The sequence below is a fragment of the Rhinolophus ferrumequinum genome, chromosome 20 (assembly GCF_004115265.2).
Source record: "Rhinolophus ferrumequinum isolate MPI-CBG mRhiFer1 chromosome 20, mRhiFer1_v1.p, whole genome shotgun sequence".
Taxonomy (NCBI): Eukaryota; Metazoa; Chordata; class Mammalia; order Chiroptera; family Rhinolophidae; genus Rhinolophus; species Rhinolophus ferrumequinum.
Genome location: NC_046303.1, coordinates 28,748,297 through 28,773,830, shown reverse-complemented (window position 1 = coordinate 28,773,830; position 25,534 = coordinate 28,748,297). Strand labels below are relative to the sequence as shown.

At 44.6% G+C, this 25,534-nt stretch overlaps 1 protein-coding gene across 11 annotated transcripts in view; it reads right to left on the bottom strand.

Moving 5' to 3' along the window:
• Nucleotides 1-3,278: 3,278 nt before the first annotated feature.
• ICA1 (islet cell autoantigen 1) overlaps nucleotides 3,279-25,534 on the bottom strand; it is a 131,121-nt gene continuing 108,865 nt past the window's right edge. For 9 of the 11 annotated variants that reach the window (XM_033088484.1, XM_033088490.1, XM_033088491.1 and 6 more), the window contains 5 exons: nucleotides 24,638-24,700; nucleotides 24,493-24,525; nucleotides 15,050-15,319; nucleotides 5,758-5,823; nucleotides 3,279-3,621 (listed from right to left, as the gene is read on the bottom strand). In XM_033088484.1, the coding sequence (XP_032944375.1) occupies nucleotides 3,500-3,621; nucleotides 5,758-5,823; nucleotides 15,050-15,319; nucleotides 24,493-24,525; nucleotides 24,638-24,700 (554 nt within the window). In that variant the 3' untranslated portion in view covers nucleotides 3,279-3,499. The remainder of the gene's footprint in view (nucleotides 3,622-5,757; nucleotides 5,824-15,049; nucleotides 15,320-24,492; nucleotides 24,526-24,637; nucleotides 24,701-25,534) is intronic. The other 2 variants (XM_033088493.1, XM_033088492.1) reach the window with 1 other exon arrangement.

Here is a 25,534-nt window from a genome sequence, read left to right as displayed (position 1 = left end):
GGTGAGTCCCACCTACATACCGACTGGCAACTCAGGGTACCCTGGGCTGCCAACTCTGCGCAATCACGTTTGCTTGGGCATAAACCTCTGTCAAAAAGTGCTGGTTCTTTCTAAGTTGGTATATTTCTAATTCTGAAGCTGACGGATGCTTTTCGCACTCTCCCAGAACTCAAAATCAAGTTGACATTTCTAAAATTGCATTTTGAAGGCAATGATTCTATAACGTGCATCAAAGCCCATGCCAGCTGGGGGGGAAAAGTAAGAAGGGAGGAAATAAAAATGTTTCTGGCTCCCTCCCTCAAATTTGAATGTTCTTTATATATCTGCTGGGATAGGGCAAGAAAGAGAGGGCGACTTAGAGACCACCTAAAATGGCAGGAAAGTTTTCAAGGAGCAGGTGCTCTCTGAATTTCCCTGAGGGTTCCAGTACAATAGTGGTTCAGATGGGCCTCATGACATGAGATGAAAATGAGGGAGAAGCGAGACTTGGCATGAAAAGGGTGGGACATCTTTGTCTTCTTCATGCCAGAGACAGCCCGTCCACAGCGGCTGGGGAGGTGCCCCAGGGTAGCCCCCTGGCCCAGCTGGCACACAGCCTGCTTAAAAGGGAAGCAGGCAGCAGCTGCTTCTCCTTAAAGTAGAGAGGTGGCCGAGGAGCCGAGGAGGCTTTGTGTGAGCCTGGATCAAAACACGCCTATCAAGAGGGACCAAGAGCCTGGCCAAGTGGATTGCAGATGGGTAAAGCATTTGAATCTTTTTTTTTTTTTTTTTTTTTTTAATAAAAATGTAAAGAAAATTCAGGGAGAAAATGCCTCCATGTGCAATTCTTCCCTTTTACTTGCTGCAAAGCCTGTCCAACTACCACCATTCTCCTCTCCCCTTCACTCACGGGCCAACTTTAAAATGCAGCCGGTTAGTATTAAGTGATCCATTCAACATGGAACGACCCTACAACCCTTTATTCTCCCCCCGCCCCCACCGAGCTCCCTGGGTCTCCAGCCTGGAGTCAGCCCCTCCTGATTCATCTCCTCTCTGAGGCTGCAAACAAACTGTGATCCCGGATGAAACTATGAGTCCTTAATCTGCATTCCACACAGGGCAGCTCCATTCAACAATCATTAATCCAATGCCTGCAAGGTGACTGTGGGGACAGAGCCAGGAGTGCAGTTTCCAGGCTCTCAGCCTCACGTGGAAACGTGCTGGCTCAGGTAGTAAATGGCCATCAACTGTGATTGGATGGCCATCAGCTGTGGCTAGTTGGCCGTCAGCTGTAACCAGTGAGCCATTGGCCACTAATATAACTGCCGTGGCTACGCTAGCAGAAAATGGGGGGCTAGCAAGAAGATGGTGGCTGAGCTAGCAAGCGCGGATTGCTGTTAGCACGGCTGATTGCAGCTAGCAAGTGAGGTTGGTTGGCAGAGAAGCGGACGGCGGGTTGCGGATTGTGAGGCTCCTGCTTCCTGTCTCCAACCCAGCCGTCAGCGAGAATATAGTCGTATGACTCCCCTATCTATGGCTCCGTGGGTGTTCCTTTTGGGCCTCACCATGTCCTGTGTTCTTATGTGGGGAGCGGGAGCGGAAGCGGAGACCCCGCATGACGCCCTGCATGACTGTGACTCCAGAGTGCTGATGACTGGGGAGTCAGAGAAGAGTGGGGGAAATAGAGACCCTTTTCTCTGGGGCTGCAACACTTAGTGGTAGGAGATGCATACAGCACGGGCCTTAGGGCTGCCAGGCAGAGCGTGTGCATGAGCTCATCAGGAGCCAGGGGACGGGCAGGAGGGACGTTGTCAGGGAGAGATGCGGTCATTAGAGGAAAGCCACGGGCTACATTTGGAGAAGACCCTGTGGGGTCTGAGGAGGCTCCTAGAGTGTGGGTAGGGCTGTGAGGGTGGTGGGGGGGGGCAGGACATCCTGGGTGGAGTGGGCAGCAAATGCACAGGCCCAGAGACCAGAGGGGGGTTTACAGGCACAGCAAGCCCTCCCGTGTGAGGGGGGTAGACAGGGGGCCCGGAGGCAGTAGCTTGATCTCCCCAAAGACTGTGCGAATGCCAGGCTGCGGAACTGCTCACTGAGGTTCTAACAAAGGAGATGCCATGGCCGGTCTCTCACGGTGCGGAAGTGAGCAGAGCTACACAAGCCACGTAGCACGCAAGTCCCCAACCCCATTTCAACCACAGGCCTCTTCCCACGCAGATGAGGAGCAAGTCTTCCGCCACGCTGTCTCGTAGAGGACAGTGGTGCCTGTTGGGGCTGGACCCCTCCATGAGGACGCAACACAGGCAGCTGGGAAAGCCCAACGTTCCTGTGGGTTTGTTGGGGTGGCCTCAGGAGACCCTTTCAGAGCTGGGGACTGAGGCCACGAGAGTGCAGCAGCAGTCTCCCTGGCCCAGCTAAGGACACAGAACCATTTCCTGGCTAATCGTCCATTCTACCCTGACTCGGGGCCAGAGGCTCACTGACAGGGCAGTACAAGGGCTTCTGTGGCCTGTCCCTTAGCATGTCACTGGTGACCAGGGAGGGGAGAGGTGCCAGCTCTGGGGTCTCTAACACTGCGGAGTGTCTGAACTGCTTATGTTCTCACGTGCAAACCTATTGCTCCCACCCCGGCTGGAGCCAACACAAGCCCAGGTCCTCCAGCGGCTGTACCTGCAGGATGTATGAGGTCATTTCAGCCGCTTCATGCAGGTGGGGCGCCTCCTCCTCCTCTGTCCCTCTCAGCAACCCCACAGCACTGCCCACCGAGTGCCCACAACAGACTCATCCATTAACTGGACTTTGCGTGTCAAATATCTTTTCTCTTTAATTTAAAAAAAAAAAAGTGAATGTCACAGGGGCTCCAGAATTACATGCTTTTGAATTCCAGCCATGGAGAGGACAAAAGGAGACCCAGTATCTGCAGATACGGCTACTTTCCATAGAAAGGTTCATGCAGCGGAGACCAGCCCAGCTCCTCTGCCCGAGACAGAACATGGGACCATCGGGCAAGGGCTGGGGGACAGTGTCTTTGGCTGGCCAGAGCTTTGTCTAGAGCTGGAAGGTAGCTCGGCAGGAAGAGGGAATCTCCCTGTTGCCCCGTCTAAGGGGAGAGGCAGGGGCTACCAGAGGAAACATTTCAGTTTTGTCAGCCTCCCACTGCCTCTGAGGTTGTAGGACCCGTTCCTTAAACCTAACACAAAGTAGGTTTATGATTTGAACTCGGATCTCACAGCAGCCCAGTTACACGTCAGCAGCCATGATGCAGATATTGGCAGGAGAGCGGCCAGCCTGGACACCACTGTTAGACAATCCTTTATTGTTAGGTCCACATAGAGAATACATTAAAACCCTTTATACCAAATAAGAGCAAATAATTATACCAATATAAACAGGGCCTTCGACCCTTTTGTTTTATTAAAATGGCACGTAAATATGAAAACAGCATACTGATCACGTCATACATCTGCAAGCCCCCAGGTGTTACTGAGGAGCGCCAGGTGGCCTTCCTGAGGCTGCAGACTCATGCATTGAGCAATTCGTGTTCTTTATCGGTTTTCCCAACAGCATCAGGATTTGACAACGGGTCGAGGTCAGCAAAGAGGCTGAACCAGGCAGTCAGGTCCGAGGTGGCCTTAGTAGGCTCTGGGGAGAAAAGAGGAAACGTCAGCACACATACCGTCCAACACCCACATCCGCCATGCTGCCTGCGGGGGGGTCCAGGCTTATGTTGAAAAGGGAGGACGCTCAGACAAATCCCATTCCGCTCTGTCTCAAACTATTTAGGGAATTCCGTGTCCTGTTGGTTGGCTGAGTAACATTTCTAAACCATGGCCTAAAGCTCAGGGGAGACAGAGCTCTTGGGTTAACCCCCACCCCGCAGGCGGCCAGAGCCCGCAAAGCTGCCTTTCACCTCAGCCCCTGCTGCTTCACCACACTCAGGAGATACCGTAGCTATTTCAGAAATCAGACTGCATGGCTGAGGAAGCAGGGTGTCTTCCAGTGTCCACTGGAGGACTCTTTTTTTAAATCCACTGGGTCAAGGGAGATACCGTGGCCACTCTGCTCAGGCTTCAGAGCTCTAGGCCCAGAAGGGGGTCGGCGCCTACACCTAGCTGCTCCTCTCCTCTCCCGTCAGGCAGGGGAAGGAGGCCTTTGACATGCCTCCCCTCCTTCCACCAGGGGTGTCCCCACACCCCTTCGGCCTCGCTGGGAGTAGGGCCTTCAGCTGCTCTTTTATGGAACCACCTGCCCTAACTTCCTGAATACCACAATTATAGAGCCAAATTATTTTCCAGATGAGGAGAACATTTTCAAAAGAATGCCTGATGTAAGTGATTTCTACATAAGTTGGGGGCTCTTCTTTATATAAATCATTCCACATGAGAATCTTAAGTTCGTTGGCTTGGATGACCCATGCTTTTTTTCCTTCTTAAACAGGTGGGAGTATCAAGAGCATGAAGAAAATGTCTCTTTGACAGGTTATCCTTCTAGCTAAGAGCAGCTAGGAATGTGCTTGCCATCTGGCTGAAACGAGTCTCAAAAACCATTGTCAGGACCAGTTGCTAAAAGTGGTTATATTAGAGGGATAGGAGAGTATTGATGGGATTCTACCAACTTAAGCCGGGCCTTTGATCTTTTCATTAAAATGATACCTAAACGTTAAGACAGATGCTGATCACGTTATACTTCTGATTTCCGTTTTCTGTTTTTAAATCTCTCATAAATATATTACTTTATAATGAGATAATCAGTGCATTTATTATAGAGATAATACACTAGTTGCTAGTTGCTCATATGCAAGTTATATTTGTGCAACATTAATTGAATTCCAAGTGCAATAAGCCCTCAAAACAATTGCTTTATTTTGGGACGATAAACCGAGACTTGAGAGATCTCAAAACAGTTTGGTTGGGGTTGGGGATGGGAGCAAAAAGGGAGTGACTTTCTTTAGTCATGTAAGAGGTCACACAAGGAAATTGTACGGGCTGATTCAGGAGTAGTCTGTTCTTGATAGAGAATATCAAGATATCTCCAGGGAAAACAGACTACGCACTTACTTCCCCTTGCCTCCTAACCTCTGTGAAGGTCTTAGAAGGCCCTCTGAGAGTGGGGGTGGCTCTGCCGGGGGGGAACCAGGTGCCTGTACTCCGGGGCAACCCTCACATTCCCAAGGCTTCCACAGTTGGAAGGAAAATCAGGTGCAACCATTTGCAGAATGCCTAAAAGAACAAAATGGGAATACTTTTTGATGATGACAGGATAGACATTTCCTTTCATTTCCTGTGGTCAACCCAGGGAAAGTGGGTGATGACCAAAGGAAGAGCGAGAGAGCAGCACATACAGACAACATCTTCAGTTGAGCAGATGTTCTCCTCATGGGCTTGTCTCAGAACAGATCTCAGGAGTTTGAAAGGCCCTCTTTTGACAACTAAGCAATCTGGCTCTTCCGGAGGAGCACAAATTAACTATCTCGTTTAGTGCGGGCAATGGTATTTTCAGCTGAAGATAGCAAACCTCAGTGGCCTTTCCTACCTGGCTGTTTCCACCCAGCCTTGGGGAGCACCCAGTCATATGGAGACAGAGATTGGAAAAAGGGAATTACGAATTAGGATATTAAGCCAGAAAAAAAAGTCAGAATGTAATTCCTAGGATCATGTAAAACTCTCCACCCTGGTAGCAGGTACTCAAATGGAAATTAGTAAGGAAAGGCAGAAAACTGTGTTAGGCCAGTGGAAAGGAAGGCGACTGTCATTTCAGGAGGATGAGACACCATATTACCTTTCACTGTAGGGCTGCTGGCGTTTGCACTGTTTGCCTTTGATGCTGGCCATGGAGTAGGAGGGCCTAATGTTCAAAACCAGAGGTCGTTAGATCTAAGGAAAAGCAGTCCCATAGCCCCACCAGCTCCTGGGCACAGACAAGGTTCTTCACCATGGTGGCCACCCAAGGAAGGGGAAGGGTTGTGTGACAAGACCTTTCTTCTCTAGGTTCCTCATAGCTGGACTACGCTTTAGAGGAGAGTCAATATATATAATCACGCCCAAAAGTATGGAAAACTAGGGAAAAGATTGGCTTTTGAAAAGCAAATGAGAAATTGCTGAGGTTAAAGCAGTTTTGCTTTTAGCTTTATGACCTTTTATCTTCTCAAGTAAGACCATTGTATGGTCACGCCAAAGAGTATCAATAACGTTCCAAGGAAATCAAGTGCCTTGCTTTTCTGTCACAAATGGGAAAAGCTGAAAAAAGGCAACACTGTCAAATGTAGCACTAAAACCAGCAAACTGCAGGTCTTCTCTGCTTCCACTGTGAAACCAATTCATTTATTTTCTATACGGCTAATTTAAATCGGGACGCTTAGTATACACAGATAAATAAATGGCAGCCCAGTCCAAATATCTGTGGAGAAAGAAAGCCCATCTTACCTGATGCCACACCTTCACAATGGCATTTAGCTTGTATAGCCCAGCTCTGTAATGCCCCCTATGCTCTGCCTGCCCAAAATGATTAAGAGGCATTCAGCCTCCTGGAATGTTACCATGTGCTTCTTTGCATGCCTGTTTTAATTCTTTGTGTGCAAGTCCTGTCTTCTTGGTAAGACAAGGAATTGTTTCTTTAATGTCCTCCAGAATTCCTCAGGCAGCGCAGTTATGTTTTTGTGGGTTAGGTCCATTGTTCATGCTCACTGTGAAGCGTAGTCCACCAAACGATGTCTCACTAGCGGATCCATCATGGTTAAAACTGTATCCTTTTACTGGGATGCTCTGGTCTCAGTGTTTTCTACAGAAAAGGTCTTGTTTCTGATCAGGCTCTCAGGAGACATCATGTTTGCATGACAGAGTTCAGCTGGGGCAGTGAAACAAATTTCTAGGGCAAGAAAGCCACTCAGTGTATGTCACAAAACTGACGGGATTTAATGCTGGTCGCTTATGCTGCCATTCTAAGATTCATAATAAGGGACTTAATTATAGAATCATACTATTTTGATTAGTTTGCGTTTTGGTCTCGTCTCCTAGGTTTGTGAGCCCCTCGAAGGCAGGGATTATTCATGTTTACATCCTTTACTGCAGTCCCTGGCACACGACGGATGTTGAATTAAGATAAACAATTGAAGAACTCTTTTAAACCATGAGAAGTACACTTGCAAAGCATTATTTTAAGAGATGGCAAGGCAATGCTTAGCACAGTAGATGCTATAATACTCACTGGCTGAATTATTTCACTTTAGGAAGCGGCACACACACTTCTCTATGAAGACTAACGAATAACAAATGAAACAGGTGGCTTGTGACCTACTTATGGGCTCTAACACAATGAGAACATATAGGGGGTTTTAAAAAGTATTGTTATTCACTCGAAAGGTACTTGAACATGTAATTAACATACCTCATAAACAATCAAAAGCACCAGATGTTGAGGGAACTTTCTGGGATGATGCAAGTGTTCTAACACTGGACTGTGGTGATGGTTGCACAATATAAATTTACCAGAAATCTTTGAACTGTTACCTTACAATGGGTGAATTTTATGGTATGTACATTATAGTTTAATAAAGCAGTGAACACTATTTGGTGTAATCCAGGAGTAACATAACCTCCCTGGTTCCTAGAAAATTGGCCCAAAAGCATTTTCCTTCTAAACCCAAATCACACAAAACAGTGGTAAATGTGGAAAGTTAAAACTACAGTTCCACTGTGTGCCAAATAAAGCTGAATGAGGTAGAGTCTAACTGGGTACATTTTACCCCTTTCCCTACAATCTTCCCCCTGAGACCAAGTATAAAGACCCACCTGCGCTCGGCAGAGTCCATGCAATCTTTCCACAACCCCTGCAGCCTGGCCTCCACCTCTTAGAGCGGTGGTTGTCAAAGTGTGGTGCCCACACCAAAAGCAGAGGCATCCCCTATGAGGTGGTTAGAAATGCAAGTTTACGGGGCCCACCTTGACCTATTGAGTCAGAATCCCTGGGGGTGGAACCCGGGACACTGTTTTAACAAACCCTCAGTTATTGTTAAACAAGTGTGAGTTTGGGAAGCACTGCCATAGATAGTCTCCAAGGAGGCCGCCAGAGTCACCATCTCCATCAGAATCAGGGCCATCGTGGTCGAGGCCAGAGTGGAACACGGAGAGAGGTTCTCCTAGGAAACAGAGGGGTCCGCCTCAAGACCTCACCTGCCCAGGTCCTGCAGCTTTAAGCGCTTCGAGCCTGTCGAGCTCTCTGACTGAGTTCAGGGAGGCCCACACTTCCAGAAAAATACCCCAATGACTCAGAAAAAAGCCAGGTGAGAGATATGGACGTCAACCCCTCCCTGATTTCTGAATGCTATTTGATACAGTGGGAACTCAACAAGATAATTCTTCCCATTTCAAAAATATGCACCGCAGTCATTTTTTTTTAAATAGCTACAGAGAACATGGAAAGAGGTAGGTTTGAAGCACTGTATTTTTCAAAGTATAAAATGGAACACGTTCCTAAAGGAGGCAGAAATAAATCTACATGTCAAAATGGAGCTCCCCTCGCTTTATGTACTGGGTATGTTCCTGAAAAGTTACACGTCAATAAAATGGCTGCATATTAAGTCATATTTTAGGAGTACCAGAAATACAAATCATAGTTTCAGGCCTATCGTTTAAAGGATTATAATGGCAGATTTCTTCATCAAGAAAATAAATGTCTTCTAATTGGATTCCTTTGTAACTACGGATTGTTGAATATTGTTCACCTGAACACTCATGAAGCAACAGCTAGAAACTACGAATTGGGGGGCATCTCTGCAGCAGAGGACGTGAAGGAGGATGAGCCTAAAGACATCCCCTCTTTGGGGACTAAGATGATGAGACGACAGTATACCTCAGAATTTTCACAAAGACACAGGGTGTCACTGTCACTAGTCCCTTGTCCCATGGTGTGAAGCAGAAACAACGGCTGCTTTGCCGAGTCACATTTTCTCCTCGAAACAGCTATCAAGCATCATTCTAACAATCCGTCTACATGTGCATGAAGGGAGAAAATGGTGTGGCTGTGACACCAGTTATATATTTAAATTTTTTTAAAAGAGCAAATCCTAAGCTCAGCTGCAGTTTCACCCTCGCTCACATCATTTTGGGAATTATTTAGGGGAAGGGCGCAGTGAGGGTAGTTATGGATCGAATGCCAAGCCAGATTTCAAACGTCTTAGCTTCTGTCAGGAAAACATTCTATTTAAAGGGAACTGAGTGTTGCTAATATTCCTGTAATTGCCATCAACTGTTCTCTACTTGGTGTTAGTTGGCTGAGGCGTTTTTAACATGGAGGCGGCTAGAAAGACTTCTCCCCATCTCAGAGTACTTGTGCCAGGTGAGAGGTGGTGAAGGGTGGCAGCCACAGAGCGCTGAGAGCTCTGTGAACCAAACGACTATCTTAGCTCTCAGTTCCTTTGATAGGTCAACTGTGCTACCCATTTGTAGGAAACACACATAAAATTTTATTGGAGCAATCCTGCCCACTTTACTTATATAAGGGAAAGTGAAAATCAGCCAGAAATAACACCGGCCAGCTAGAGCAGCAAGTGAAGCCAAAATAACACCATGCAGAGTAGCACCTCCCGGTGAATGTAATTTCACCAGCTAGGAGAACTAGCTCAGGTTCGGCTGATGATCACAGCCCGGGGAGCTTTGGGGTGGGGTTGGCAGTGAAGGGGAAAGTGGTAACACCACAGCCATGATGGATGAACACCAGGCTGCTGCCCACACGTCCATGCTCTGAGCACTGGTTTCCATACCTGCAAAGGGTGGATAACAATTCCTGCCTCATTAGCTTGTATGGAGAAAACGGGATCTTGCATTAGGGGAAAGCAGAGAGTCCAGAGAATAGACAGCAGGTCCTTAAGTAACCTAAGCTGAATCTGGAGTTTTGTACAGTTCACCAGTCATCAGGGCCATCCTCAGATTCACACCTAAGGATAGTTTTCTTTTAATCTAGTGATTAGAAGATGAAATCCATCCATCCACCCAATCTTTTTTTAAAACCTCTACTGTATTCTAGGCACTCAGCTATGTTCTGAAAATATGATGGTAAGCAACACAAATTTGGGTCCTTCCCATGACCCAGCTATAAAATGAGGGTTGGGTAGATGGCCATCACAGCTGCGTGCGTGGACTGATGGAGTCACTGTGTCCTGCAGACAGCCAAGACCTGCGGCTGCTCCTCAGCAGGCCTAGAAAGCGCGGCTCTTGGATGGAATCAATGATCCCATTGGCTTATGCCACAGTGCTTACTCGACCTTCAGACTGTGTTTCAGTACACCCCAGAGTCTTTTTTTCCTTTACATTATTCCATTGGAGTCCCAGAATTATCAGTTCCCTGCAGTCAGGCTAAGCTAGGACCAGCAAGAGGTCGAGCTCTGATAGAGGAAAGGTGAACGTGAGATAAACCAAAGGTTGACATTTCATTAGTCTTAAGTGGAAACCCACCCAGATGGAAACAGCACCTCAGAATTGGGGAAAATAAAAGAATATCTGGAAGAAGACTCCTCACTTCAGTCTGCAGAATTCTAAGGGCTCTGGTTCAAAATCTGGCTTGCCTCCTACCACGGTGCATTTATTGTGGACAGATGGCAACATTTCAGTATCAGTGTCTATTTCTAAATTACATTTTGGATGTTGGTGGAGAATGGAGAGGAATGTTGAATGGGGGCCTATCAACCAGGCCTTGTCTGTACCTCAGGCAGCCTCTCCGGCTGGCTCTCTTCCTACTCACTTTCAGAGGCCTCAGGAAGCTACAATTCTCTCATCCCTGTATGACACAGGAAACCCCAGCCCCTATCATGCTAGTACCTTCAGAAACTTAGAAATCCCAGCTCAAATGAACTTCTCCAAATTTTCAGCACAACTTGATCCTGAATATAAGTTGCTTTGTTTTGCTCTCCTAGAGCTTGAAGGGGGGTGGGAAGGTTGGATATAAAGTCTCTCTTACTAAATTCTCTTTCCTTTCTATTCCACCAGAGCACTGGGGAGCAGAATGAGGGGAGGCACCAAAGAAGAGAGAGAGAGAGGCAGAGGAGAACGGGAAGGTGAAGAGGGGAAATACGGAAGAGGTGGAGGAGGCAGAGGGAGGGGGAGAGAAGGGAAAGCGTGTGGGAGAGTGGTGAGGTTGCTGTGGCGGCAGCCTGGAACATTCTACCTCAGCCTTCTTGACACTGACCTTGAGGACACAGCACCACCTGGACCACCGGACACTGGCGAGAATGAGTGTGAGTGCACATGGGAGAACAAGTGGACGACCGCTAGCACAGCGAAGATTCTGTAGACAATCTCAATCAACTTCAAATAGTCTACTCTGGAACATCCCCTAACTCTTGGGGTTGACAGGGACCCTTTTTCCATAGGCATATTCTTCCTCCATAATAATCTGGTGAATTATTACCAGTCCTGCTCCTTTGGGAGCGTCCAGGGAGAGGCCTGAAGGAACATGCTGGGGAATCATGTTACTGAGTACCACCAGAGACCTGGTACTGAGAGGCTAAAGGCACAGATTCCAGCATCCCAGGCTCTGGTTCTAAAAATGGCTTGCCTCCTACCCGATTCATGTATGATCTCAGGCAGATTACTCAGCAATGCTGTAACTCAGTTTCCTGGGCTATAAAATAGAGATGATGATAGTACCTGCCTGGGAAGGGTGTTGTGAGGACTAAGTTAACACACATAAAAAGCACATGGGACAGTGCTGGGCTCATAGTGTGTGCCGTATAGAGTGCTAGTAATTATTGGTTTATCAGCTACTCATGGCAAAGTCACGGAATCACACAATTTTAGACCTCAGCATCTCTGAAGTTGGGGTTAACCCACAGATACAAGATAAAACCTGCTGTGGAAAGGTGGAGTGCACACTTTTGTATGACTTGGGTCTCTCCTCACACATTACTGAGTTCTGTGAATGCCTCATTTTACAGATGAGAAGGCAAAGGCCCAGAGAATTTGGGGGACCTGACCAATGGTTGCAGAATGAGTGAGAGGGTGGGGTGTGCAGAATACAACCCAGCTCTTCGCTCCCTACCGTTTCATTGTTTCACTCAGTCAACATGCCAATAAGTCTTTCTACTCCATGTTTAGTTGGACTACTTAGTTATTTCAGTGGGTTATTTAATTTGGTTTTTGAGCTGACCTGGATAATCAGGGGAAGCAGTTTCAATACGAGGCATCGGAATTTTAACAGTTATTTAGATGCTTTTGCAATTCATGTATATAGACAGGTATTTTTTAGACCATCGATGCAGTGAAAAAGAATTGAGAGCCAATATTCATCTTTTCCTCCCTTTGGGGAGGGGGTGAGCGGAGTCCTGACAAAAGCATAGCGTGTGGTTGAACTGCATTACGGGATCCATCATCGAAGCAGGGAGCCTGCTGTTTATTTGGACCACATATTCTGAAGGGTCCCCGATCAGACGGCAGCATCAGGGGTGGAACTGCAGAAGCCTTTGCCGGGCGCTCCGAAGTGTGGTGGAAGCTAAAGGGGCTTCCTCTTTCAAACACTTAGGTTCGACCTTTTTTCTGTCATTTTGAGTTTTATAGACATTCAATTTGTAGCTGTTGGCATGCAAAGGAAACAGGATAACTCAGAGGTTACAAAATAACTCCTTTAACATTGATCTTGATAGAACCTAGCAGAGGAAAAGGAAACTTTCAGCAGCCAGATGATCCTTGTAAATGTTAAATCATGTCCATCCTTGGCCCAAGATGCTGTGATGGTTCCCAAGGTAGGAGACCCTGTGTAGCCCAGCTTCTGTCTCCTCTCTGAGTGCCACTCCCCTTGCTCCGTTAGCTCCAACCACAGTGCTCTTTCTTCAGACCCTCAGCCAAAGTCAGGCATGTCCTTCCCTTTGGCGTTGGCATGGCGGTTCCCTCTGCCCAGATCTCTGCATGGCTAATTCTCTCACCTCCTGCAAGTCTTGGCTCAGATCTCATCCTCTCAATAAGAATCCTATTTTGTTTTGCAGCCTGTCCTGCACGCCCCCAACACTCCCTATCTCCTGGCACTACTTTTTCTTTTCTCCATAACATGGATCCTGCTCTGTGACTGGCTTCCTTATTATGTTCATGGTCTTCTCTCCATTAGAATGTGAGTTCCAGGAAGGCAGAAGCCTTGTCTGTTTTGTTCTCAGATGAATCACCAGTGTGTGGCACTCAGAAAGACCCAATAAATATTTGTTGAATGAACGTGAAACTTGCCAAAGTGCCAGAAGGGTGGCAACCGCAAGGCAGAGTTTGTTTGTCTGAGAAATAAATGGCCTCCCTTATGAGGACCTCTTTCTCTTTCCATAGTAGAGCTTGCATTTCTCTCTCATTATCAGAACACCTCCCCTCTTAGACCCAAGTGTGGTTTTGTGCCCCCTGGACTTGGAGCAAGGCTGAAGTGCAAAGCCCTGGGCCACTGTTCCTGTCATAGCTCTCAGGCATAGTTCTGGGGACCCTGCCAAGGGCCCTGCCAGGGGCCCTGAGTGGAGATTTTCTCACTCTGCCTGTACTCAGGAAGAGTGCATTGGGCTCTGACTTCTCTGCTGTCAGCGTGGGACACTCACAAGCCACCCCAGCTAAGTGGGAGCACTGCCACCACCATTTCCTGTTGGCAGCAGGGGCCCTGGTGTCTCCAAAACTGGTGGCCGAGTGGGATTCATTCTACAGCACAGCTGGAGAGACCGGAGTTGTGGATGCCGATAGCTTGTTAGCACCTCCACCGCAGGTGGGCGGGGCTGATTCAAGTCATTGCTAGCATTGCTTATCTGGAGCTCCGGTAAAGAGATGGTGCAACTCAGAGCAGAAAAGTATTTTTGAATTATTTCATTTGTCCCTCCTATCTCTAACTCCATTTCTGAAAATAACCGAGATGGCTATAAAACAGGACTCACAAAGGCAGATAAAAGGAATCATGTGTTTTATAAAAAAGAGGGAAGACTTTTTTGTCTTGCCCACCAACTCCTGCTGGATCCATGATCTCATCTCCAACGACCTAAGGTTTTCTTAATAACCCATAATTACTTAATCATTCCAGCTCTACTGTTTGTTCTTAACTTTAAGTGCCAGATAAACAAGTTGTTTACTACGTACATAGCCTAAATTCATGGAAAAACCAAAACAATTTGAGAATTTCGTAATATTGTCTGACAATTCAAGCAATATGAAAGGAGGGGAAAGGAAGTGTTGAAATACTAGAAAACGGTTTCCTTCCCAAGGTCTGTTTGTTTAGAAACTCAAACTTAAAAATTTAAATTTCAACCTGAGTCTTAGTTTTTACACTTGAAATCAATGTGCTCCCCATGCCGGCAACTCTCAACCAGCATGTGGGGTGTGGGCGAGCCTTGAACCCTTACCAATGTTGCCAATCCCTTGTGATCAGTGTGGAAACTCTATTTCTGCTGTGGTGGGGGGTGCATGGGACTAACTGTTTGGCTGTGTGTTTCAGGCAGAGAGGAATAGCTGAGCTGAGGGCACACTCAAGGTAGGGCTGGGCCAGGATGGAGCCTGAGCAACATAAAATTTAGTGTGAAGAGAGTTAAGAACCCAGTGCAATGTCAGTGGACACTCAGAAAGAGGGCATGTCTATGTAGATGTGGAGAACTTTGCCTCGGGAGATAATACAGGAGAACTCAGCTAGGACGATGGCCAGGCAGGGATGGCCAACCCAACAGGGCTATGACTGAAGAATGCCATGAAAAAGTCTAAAATCCAAGTATGATGAAAATATCAAGAACCATTCCTCCCACCTTTTAACAGAAAATGTTAACACAGGAAGAAAATTAGGAGAAGGAATAGATTTTAACCTACCACCATATCTTAAAGCTGGAATGTGATTCTAAGATTTCAGCTAAAAAGTCACCGAATATAAAAGAAAATTACAAAATGAAAAAATGACCAAAAAAAGACACTACATATAAAATAAAAATCAGAAAACATTAAAAAAAAAGACAAAGAGGAAGAACTAGGCGTTTTGATTAAAACACACACACACACACACACACACACACACACACACACACACACAAACTCCCACAAAGAATGAACAAACAATAAAACCCCATTTCAATCCCCATAGCACATACCGTATAGCGAGGCCTGTAAGTCTTTCATATTTTGGTCTAAAAGCTGCGAAGGAAGGAATCCTGAGCCTGTCTGGAGCTTGGGGTCTGGCTCTCCTGGGGCCACAGTGGGAGCTGGTTCCTTCAGTCGACTGTCTCCAAACACAGCAGCCCACTCTTTGCTGAAATCGCCCTCTTCCAGGGAAGAAGCATTGAAGATTTCATTCAGTAGCAGCAGGTCATCTTTGTCAGCACCTTCGAGTTCCGGGGTCCCTCCCATTGGACCCAGGCAAGCTGATCAAAGTAACAGAGCACAAAGTTTATTACCACCAAGGTCCCGGGCTCTCGGGAATACATGCAATGGTGGTTGAGATGGGACAGATTAGGCAATGGCTAGATTTAAGAAAAACTTAAACAACATCTCAATTAATTCCATTATAGCTTCTTTTAAGAAATTTCAGGATTAAATTTCTAGTCCCATTCCCCTTCATCACCCTAACTTTAAAGCAAGTCCAGTTTCTGAACATCATTAGACTTGCACGGAAATAGTTTTCACAAAAATTCTAGGGTTTTGGTTTTTCCTTAATATAAGAGCAAATTTATAACCAAAACTTTTCTCAGGTTTGAAACAAAGCTAGGATTGAAAGCATGTTGGAGACCTTAGTTCCTTGTTGATATAGCTTCCTGACTTTCCCCCCACAAAAGCCCTAAATCCACAGCCAACACACCGTGTGGCAGCCTGCCCTGCCATGGAGGATGGGGAGAGGACCCTTGCCATGTGCTGACTGGCCCAGGGAAGGAGAGAGGAACAGAGGATGTCGGGAAGTCCAACCATGACCAAGAAAGGCAACTTGGCTTCTTTTCTTCTTTGCTGCAACCCAGCTGCATAAAGCAAGGAAAAGGTGGGTCTGGTTTCCCTGAGGGAGGCCATGACAGGAAGATAGGGCAAATCATGGAGCCACCTAGAGGATGAGCTGCGTAGACCAGAGAAACAGCTCTAGGGTTGGAATGAGCACCACACTAGGGAGGCAGCCACCGGACTACGCTTTTCTTGCTGTATGACTTCAGCAAGACTCCTACCCTCTCTGGGCCTCTGTTTTTTCAATCTATAAAATTATAATATTAATAATGCTTGCCTCGAAGTATTGTCAGGAAGACCAAAAAACAAACAAACAAACACAAAACACCACCTTAAATCTCACTGCTGTCACAGAAGGAAGACTTTAAGGAAGAGAAGCCACTCTTACAACATGAACACTGACAAAATACTGCATAGTGAATACAAGTAGAATTGGGGCATTACTATCAGAAATCCTGGAACAAGACCTTTCATTTTCTATGTATTTTGAAAACCAAGGAATGATGGTCTGGCATTGTTGTGGTATCTAATTGCCACTTGGAAACTGCCACTTACATTTTTGTTGTAAATCATTAATAGAAGGAACAATCGTGATTTATATTTTCTCTGAGCTACACTGCAATTCTGATACTGTCATATTTAGTGAGATTAACAGGATTTCCTCCAAATACATGAGATACTTATTATGTGAAGATTCTTTTCTTTTTAAATAAAGTGATCTCTGTTAGCTTTACTCTGTTAGCTCTATTTTCAACCCCAGTTTCTATAAAGATCTACAGATTGAGGGGATTTTTGATGTGCTGAGCAGAGTGGCTACAAACCAAGGGGGGAGGAGTCCAGTCACTCTCATATCACTATGTTTTAAAAATAGTGGCAAAATATCACTTTACCAGGACAACTTCTAATTTAAGCATTCTTATTGTTTTGTGTTATCACAGAATGTAGCCTGCAGGTGTGGTGGTGAGAAGCGGGGGGGAAATGGCATTTTATTAAACAGGTTTCCAAGACAGTTCTGGAACAACGGGGTAGTGCAAGAACCACCTCAGCCCGGGTATGGAGGGCAAGGCAGGGCAGGTAAGGTGAGACAGCCCCTCTGTGAATAAAGGAAGGAACCTAGCTGTGACAGGGTGTGTCCATCCACCTACATCTGTGCCTCTGCCCTCCCTCTCTCAGTCTCTCTCGGCATCATCCTTTTCATAAATATTAACTTCACAAATATCTGTACTTCCTACTTTCAGTTGGGACCGAAGTGCCCAAATCCTTTCTCACCGTTTACTTTCAGGCCTGACTGAAACCAGATGACTGCTGAACCAAACCTGTGTTAGTGGAACCCATTCAAATCAGATGTGTAGACCCTACAGGAATGGATGACTTTAAATAAACCTTGGCAAGTAGGGCTGCTCCTCCTGAAGTCACTTTACAGCCCTCTGCTCAGTTAAACCCTGGGGGACGTGTCACTGCTTTCATTTAGATGTCAATCCAGGGAAGACCATGACTACCATTAGCGACAGCAAGTAATACACTTTGAGCCTTCCAAAAATAATCATAGACTGGAAAAGCTCCATGTTTTTACGGTTTGAATTTCGTGTGATGGATGATATGTAGAGTGGACTTCTGTGGGGTTTGCTATCTTAGTATCCCTTCCCTCCTCTTCTTCAGTTTTTCCTTTGGGGAAACACCTTCTCCACGTGACCCTAGTGAGACACCATTTAAGATGCCTCATCTGCCCTCATCCCAGGTAGACATGTGACCAGAGCTGGCCAGAGTCCTTCATGTCTCAGGCCATGGCGACCAACTGGGCCTGGGGTGGTGGGGGCAACATGCCAGAGGCTTCCCTGAGTTTGTTGTATGGAAGATGGAGGGAAGAGGTTCTCTCTTTCTTTGGGGTTCCAAGTTCTAAAGATGCAGCTGTGAGGCCCCCAGGGATGATGGAGAAAACATAAAGAGAAACAGCATCAAAAGTTAGAGAGAGAATCCTGACTATCTAAGGCCCTGGATCTAACCTTGCTTGAAGCCAATACACCACTGTGTGTCCCCAGTTACATGGCCCAACATCCAATACATTCTTGACTTTTCTTTTTCATTTTAAAGCTAAGCTACTTAGAAAAGGGTTCTAGTATGTCCAAACAAAAGATTCCTGATGAATATTGTATCCTATGAAGCTCATACTTAGGGATAGAAATGAGAAAAGGAGCCCATGGTGAGGATGATATTGTCTAGATCTAGCTCTAAAGAGAGTCTGAGGTTTACCACCAAATTTGGCCTTTTAGTGCCCTGGTTATTGAACAGTTAAAGTAGGTCACACAGTGGACATTTTCTCTTCTAAGAGAACTTATTACTTAGCCGAAGGAATGAAACTGGCACTGACTTGAACCAGAAAACAGGGAAACCTCCCAATTATTGCCCTGATAATTAAGATGCTTGAGATTACTATACATCACTTGTAAGAAAACTTAATTACAAGCAGAGAAGGACAGGTTTAGGTCTGTAACCAGACAAGTCGAGACTTGAAAAATAACACTAGTCAGTTGGCTCTGAAATATCATGCTATCCGTTTCATTGGAAATAATTCAACTCAACTGTGAGAAAATGAGGACACACACAGACCTGTGAGAAGCTCTTTGAGAGAAGCCCTAGGGAGAGCTACAGAACTGGGTTCAGAGCTTCTACCTATTAGATGAGCAAGTATTGCTCCTAAGTTATGGCTTCCTATTGTGCTTTAGTCTTAAAGGATGAATAAAGTTCGTGGAGTGCTCAGGTGCCAAACCCGCAGATGCTACTTGAAGTCGCCTTCATGCTCTTGAAAGCTCTTAGCTCTCTACATTTGTTTTCACATCACATAACCCAACCACAGACGTTACTGCAAAAATAAAGACCAACAGACATGACGTACTCAAATTCTCACCTCTCAGCCTCCAACTCTAGTGACCCTTTATGCGTTCTCTCTTCCTTGCTAAGATTTGCCCTCTCTACGCTCTCCCTCTCCTTCCTGCTCTGCTCCCACCATTATTGAGCTCCAGCGTCCGTAGTCTTTCATTCTCCAAGGCTGCTTCTCTCTGACCTCAGAAGAGGTGTGCTCATTCCAGCAACAGTCAATCTTCACTTGATATTGCTGTCTCCCCCTGCACCTTCCTTCATGATACTGTCCTGGTTTCTTCTTCCTTCCACAGCCACAAGCTCTCCTTTGCCACCACTCTCTTTTTGGCTGCCTGTAATCAAGTTCCTGCCCCCACCATACATTGAAGTGGCCTCTTGAAGGTGACCCATGAGATTCGGATGGCCAATTCCAGCCCCCTTTTCTCAGGCCTCAACTTCTGTAGCACTTTGAATTGTTGCCCACTCTGGAAATGCTGTGATCTCCTGGGAGTCCTCACAAAGCAGCTCTCTTGGATGTCCTCGTAGCTTCTTGACAATCCTTTCTCTGCTGCCTCTTCCTACTCTGGTTGCCCTTAAGGTTTCCTCCTAAGCTATCATAGCTCCCTTCCTTAGTTCTCTATAGATGATCTTATTTATTCTCATGGTTCCAATCTCACTTGGGGAGAGTCTCAAATTTCCATCTCCAATTCCAAGTTATTTTTGAATTCTGATAAGAAATTCCTGACCCAGGGTCCCTTTGGGGTTTGCCCACTGGTGAGCCATAAAAGGCATCCTCCCTCTGTATACCTTTGCTCAGTTCAGCTGTGAAATTACTACTCCCTTACTCAAGAACGTTTAATGGCTCCCTCTGACTACTGAGTAAAGTAACACCCTGTACAGTGGTAATTAGGACCTCCACAGTCAAGCTCTGGTGCAAACCTTTCACCAACACGGCTTTCAGGGAGGCCTACATTCAGCAACACTCCTCTGCTTGCCTTTTCTCAAACAGGCTTTCCTGCCTTCCTGTCTGGGAGCCTGTGTTTTATCCCATTATGACGCCCAAAGGAAAGGATTATACTCCACTGAAGGGGATCTTAGAGATCCTCTCCTCTAATTCATTTTACAGATGAGAAAAAAGACACTTGCCCAAGGTCAGATAATTTATTAGTTACAGATTATCTGTCTGGGAACCCCTGGCTCACAGGTCAAGATGTTTTCTCAGTGCAGCACACTGCTTTCACTTCAGAGCCTATGAAGGATCTTATATGTAAACTAATATCGAAGCTTTTGTAGTTTTGAGAGTCGTCAGATGACCTACTGGTAGCCAGGCAAAGCTCAGCAGAATGGCCGAGATGGTCAAACCACTCAGCATGTTTGCCCTGCATTGCCCAAGCATTCAAACATAAAAACCCTGTGCTCCTGGGAAAACATTCCTTAGGAAAACTGATCCTGAACCAATGAGCTTCCACTGATTCTGACCCAGTGAGTTTTCAATGAGTGAAAATTGACACACAGAGGAAACTCTCTCCAGTTTAGACAGAGTGTGAGTGAGAGAAAACGAATGTGGGAAACTGATGGCAGCCCGCTCAGGTAATATTGTTTTTGAAATCATGCTGTTTCATGACCTCAGCATAATTGAAGAACACAGAAGATGGAAACATAACTACACAGACCAAAAACGAGTGCACAGGAAAACAAAAAGATAAATGTCACATAAGTTACCTTCATCTATGTGCGAAACAGGAAGACTCTGTTTCTCTGGTTTTCTCCCTGGTCCCCACTCTCATCATTATGACTAACTGTTGAGGCCACACACTTGCCACACACAAAAAAACCCCAAACACCAACACTATCCTCACACTACCCAAAAGACAGTATGGGGGGAAAAGATGGGTAGGAAATCACCTCACGAAAATGTCTAACGAGACATTCATTATAAAAGGCTCTGGTAACAACTTGTACGTACTTGTTTGGAATTCAAGAATACTGCTTCTAAAAACTCCCTTCTGGTGAAAAAGACATAGATAACAATAAGAACAGATGGGGGGAAATCCACTCCTACCCACTCTCTTGGAAACACACACACACACACCAAACAAAAAGGAAAAAAACAACCCCTTGCCCCAAAGAACCTAACAGTGCTAGACCCTGTACAAGCACTCAGTTAATACTTTTGGGTGACCAGCCAGCCCGCTCCTCCATTTTAGCATTAGAGCTTAACAAGCGAGCAATCTTACGGAAACACTGGACTCCTGAGGCACGGGTAACTCTACATAGAACATTACTGACTACATGGCGATCATCAGAACAGTATTTGGTTTTAAAAGTGCACTATTATTTTACAGCAGTTCAGCTGAGGACACTGTGGGAGACAGGGAGAAGGGAAAATTTACGAGAAAAGGTAAGGAGCTTAGTATTTGTCATACTGCACGTGAGAAAGCAATCAGATTCCCAGTCAGCGATATATGGAGAACTGCAGGAGAAGGTTCTGAGTGACTCGGGGAAACCTGGGCGCAGGGACAAAAATGTGTATTCTTGTTATGGACTAAATGTTCTCATCCAGACCCCTAGGAGCTACTGAGTGAGCTGAGCTTCTCAGTCATTCTGATGTTTGGCCAGAATTTAGAATCTCAAGTCTGGAAGTAGTAACCAAGGACATAGCAGAAGACAAACATTTAAAGTGTTAATATGGGCAATTAAATTTTCCAATAATTGGTTCATTTAGTCTCGTCCTAGACAGGGATCTTTTGGGTAAGGCCATGTGATGAGATTTAGGTGAGCTGAATTCATCTAACTCTCTTTTGCTTAAACCACCCTTCTCTGTTCCGTTATCTAATGGTTATTTTTTTTGGTCCAACGTAGAGGAACACAAAAATTTCTTTCTACATGTTGTAACTCGTGAACTGAGGTTGGGATTGTTACATGCGGTCACAAGGTGATTTCAGAGCCACTTTCAAGTATCTCAAAATGTCACTCAGTTTCTTTTTCACTTAAAACATTTTTATAACCTGGCCAAATATTGGTTTTCCTTTACATTATCTATTTAGTAGGAGAAAACACATTTCTTTATGACACAGAATCAGAGTGATTTTCGGGGCAATAGCTCCTTGCGAATTATTTCCTTGCTGTTGCTATGTGTCCACAGCTTAGCCGTGACTTGTCCGACAGAATTACCACTGGGAGTGAACCAGCCCCCAAGCAGCAGGGTGCTAGAGCTCACAGCCCCCGCGTCCTATAAAGTCAGCTATCCCTGGATTAAGCTCTTTTTATTTTTTGATTGTTTAATGTCTTGCATATTATAATCCGTGTTTTAATTCAGGATTTGGGCCTTCTGGCAGTTTTCCGAAGGGCATATATTTTGAAGTCAACTAATTAACTGGTGTTCTTTTCGTCAGTCATCCCAAGTTCTCTGTGCACTGAGAGAATACTTTTTTTTTATACTCGTGGCCATGTTAATTTTTAAGCTGATGTTACCCTGGGGATTGCCAACTGAGAAGAGGTAGATAGTGGGATAGCATGGCTTGTGCCTAAAGAAGGGCTTTGTGGGTTGGCAGTGATAAAGAGAAAGGAGAAATTATGTGACATTGCATTTAACTGAGAAAATGTTTAAATCAATTTTTCTGCCTGAGAAAAAAAATACACATTTGGGGGAACAGCACATTCATCTCTCTCTTTAGAGTTAAATTGAGCGCTCAAAAAAAGGATATGAGCTGCTATTCTATGAAACAGAGACTGTAACTATAAACCAATGAGGCAAAAGTTGTTTTAAATAAGTAGGAAGATATCAATCTCATTCCAATGTAGCTCAGCACATGCTTTGGGGGAAACTTATTTAAGCATGTATCTCAGGTAGGAGCATTTCTGATTTAATTCTGTGAAGAAATGCGTGGTTACTGGGTTAGTGTTGTACACACCATTATTACTAAGTTAAAAAAAAAGTCAAAATCCAAAAACAAAAAGCTTTTTTTGTAAGAAGGGGCAAACAAGAGAATATAGACTCATATTTGCTTGTGTCTACATAAAAATAATGTTAGAAGGATACACCGCCGGGGGTGGGGTAGGAATGTTGGAATAGAGAGGAGAGTGAGGGGCAGGAATGTGAATGTGAGGTTTTTTTACTGTTTACATTTTAGCATTTTGTTTTTTTGTACCAGTGTGAATATACCACCTAGTCAAAAAAAAATCAAATTAAATAGGAGATAATAAAATCAAAGAGTAAATTGCATACATAAGCGGTTGGGCATAGAACAAATAACAATCTTCCTATCAAATAAGTTGAAGCACATTATGATTATAAATACATTAGTTGAATGTTAAGATTTGCTAAAACTAGGTTATGGGTAGCTAGTGCTTATTATATTATAGCCTTTAATCTCACCTATGTAAATCCGAAATATTTCCCTTTCCAAAAAGTAATTTGTAAAAAAAAAAACCAAAAAAACAAAAAACACAACTTTATTCCATCAAAACACTCTATCCTTACCCCGAGGAGGACAAGTTCTTTATGAAAATAGAGGACATGGAATGGCAGTCTTCATTAACTACTTGCTTGTTACTTTTTATAACCTGGTATAATTTCAGTATTCATAAATAAGCAGTCATCCTGATAAAATACACATGGACATTCATGAAATAGTACACGGTGTGCTGCATGGAACGAGAAATTAATAAGGAAAGCAGGTTTCTGCCCTCAAGTTTATATTCCTAAGCCCTAGAAACTTAATGCCAGAGATCTGCTGCCTTTTCAGTTTTGAAAAAAACTTCAACCAATGCCCTTTGGTTTCTAGATTTTCTTTTTCTCTGGGAATTAAAGCTAAATCAAGCACAGAATGAGTCAAGAAAGTCATTGGCTCTTGTTAACTGGAGCTGATAGGATGACCTTGGCTCATTTGTAATCCTGTAAGAAACCTGGTCTCCAGGGCAGAGTGCGTGCCAGCCACCCAGGAAAAATGGGACTCTAGAGTTCAGCTCAGAATCTCAGGGATATTTTTTGGACTCCTGGTAAATCATTAGAAGTAAGGCCTTGGGAGGATGGAGAGCAAAGGTTATGACCAGGTTGAACACACTCACGTTCTTGGGATTACTTAAGACGATGCATGTCTCAAACACATCCATGGTTCTGGATTCTCATTTGGAGGGTTATTCAGTAAATGATTTTTAGGTCTGGTGAACTTGTGTGTGGGGCCTAGCCAGCAAACTCTCCTTCTGCATTTAACTACCACCAGAACAACAGTTCTAGTCCTACTATCTCCACTGCTTACCATTTGAAGAGTGTCCCTATGTCAGAGACCATGAAAGACCATTTACATACATGATCTCCAATCCGGACAATAGCCCAACAAGACTGTTGTTATTGGTTCCATTTCACAAATGAGAACCGAGGATGAGAAAGTTCAAGTATAAAGCAAATAAGGCCATACAGATCATTTATGGGGGTCCCAGTATTCAAATCCAGGCCTGTCTGATTCTGAAAGCCATGTTTTTCCTACTGTAATACACAAGCTTTGACATCGTAACTTTAGTAGTTTGAACACTGTGAAATTAATATACTAAGGATGACAGAGGAATGCATACTAACTTGTGCTTGAGCATATTTAAAGTCATTTATAAGGACAAATGACAGTCACCTAAAAAAATTTGCTTGGGAATACAAAGCCATTCAAAAGATAAACATGACATTTTCCTGCCTGAAAAAAAACGGTATTAAAAAAATTAAACAAATTATAACCTCAAAGAAATGCATAAATCTTACCACCTTCCTCAGGTTTCATGTTTAATAGTTCATCTATCAGTCCAGTAGAGGAGGGAAAAGAAAACAAAGCCATGAGTTAGTTGTATTTTGTAAGGAGTTTGAGTCAAATTATTAAAATTGAGTCGTTTTCTTTAATCTAGATTACCTGAGCATGCATGATGTGTAGAGCTTTTGTCTAAGGCTGATAAAACACGTTTTCCTTCTTCAGCTGTAAATACAATGTATAATAGGTTATCACCAGTTCAGAATGGTGTGCATATTTATACGTACTATTACAGTGTGAGGAAAACACAAGCTTCAGGAAGAAATGGCATCCACAAACTCATTCATGCAAAAGCAGAAGTCCTCAGATTATGTTTTATGCCAGCTGTTGGCTCTCAATGAGTGCTGAGTTACCAGCCCTGAGTCTTTGCTTTGTTTGTTAAAAAAAAAAAAATATATATATATATATATATATATATATATATATATATATATATATATATATGATACTGATCTAACAATTCTCCTTCCGTGGACAAATGAGTGACTTAAGTAATTGACTATTACTTGATGGTGCTAATAAACGTTAGCTATATGGACCTGGCTAAAATAAAAGGGCAGACTGCTGAGTGAAAGAAGCCAATCTGTAAAGCTTACACACTACATGATTCCAACTATACAACCTTCTGGAAAAGACAAAACTATGGAGACAATAAAAAGATTGGTGGTTTCCAGGGGTGTGGTGGGCAAGAGAGACGAACAGGTGAAGTCACAGGGATTTTTTTAGAACAGTAAATCTATCCTGTATGATCCTGCAATTGTGGATACGTGTCATTATGTACTTGTCAAAACCCATAGGCTGTACAACAGCAAGAGTGAACCCTAATGTAAACTATGGAATTTGGGTGATAAGATGTGTCGAAGTTGGTTCATCACTTGTGACAAATGTACCCCTCTGGTTGGGGATATAGATAATGGGGGAGGCTGTGCAGTATGGGCAGGGGGTACATGGGAAATCTGTATCTTCTGCCCAATTTTGCTGGGAATCAAAAACTGCTTT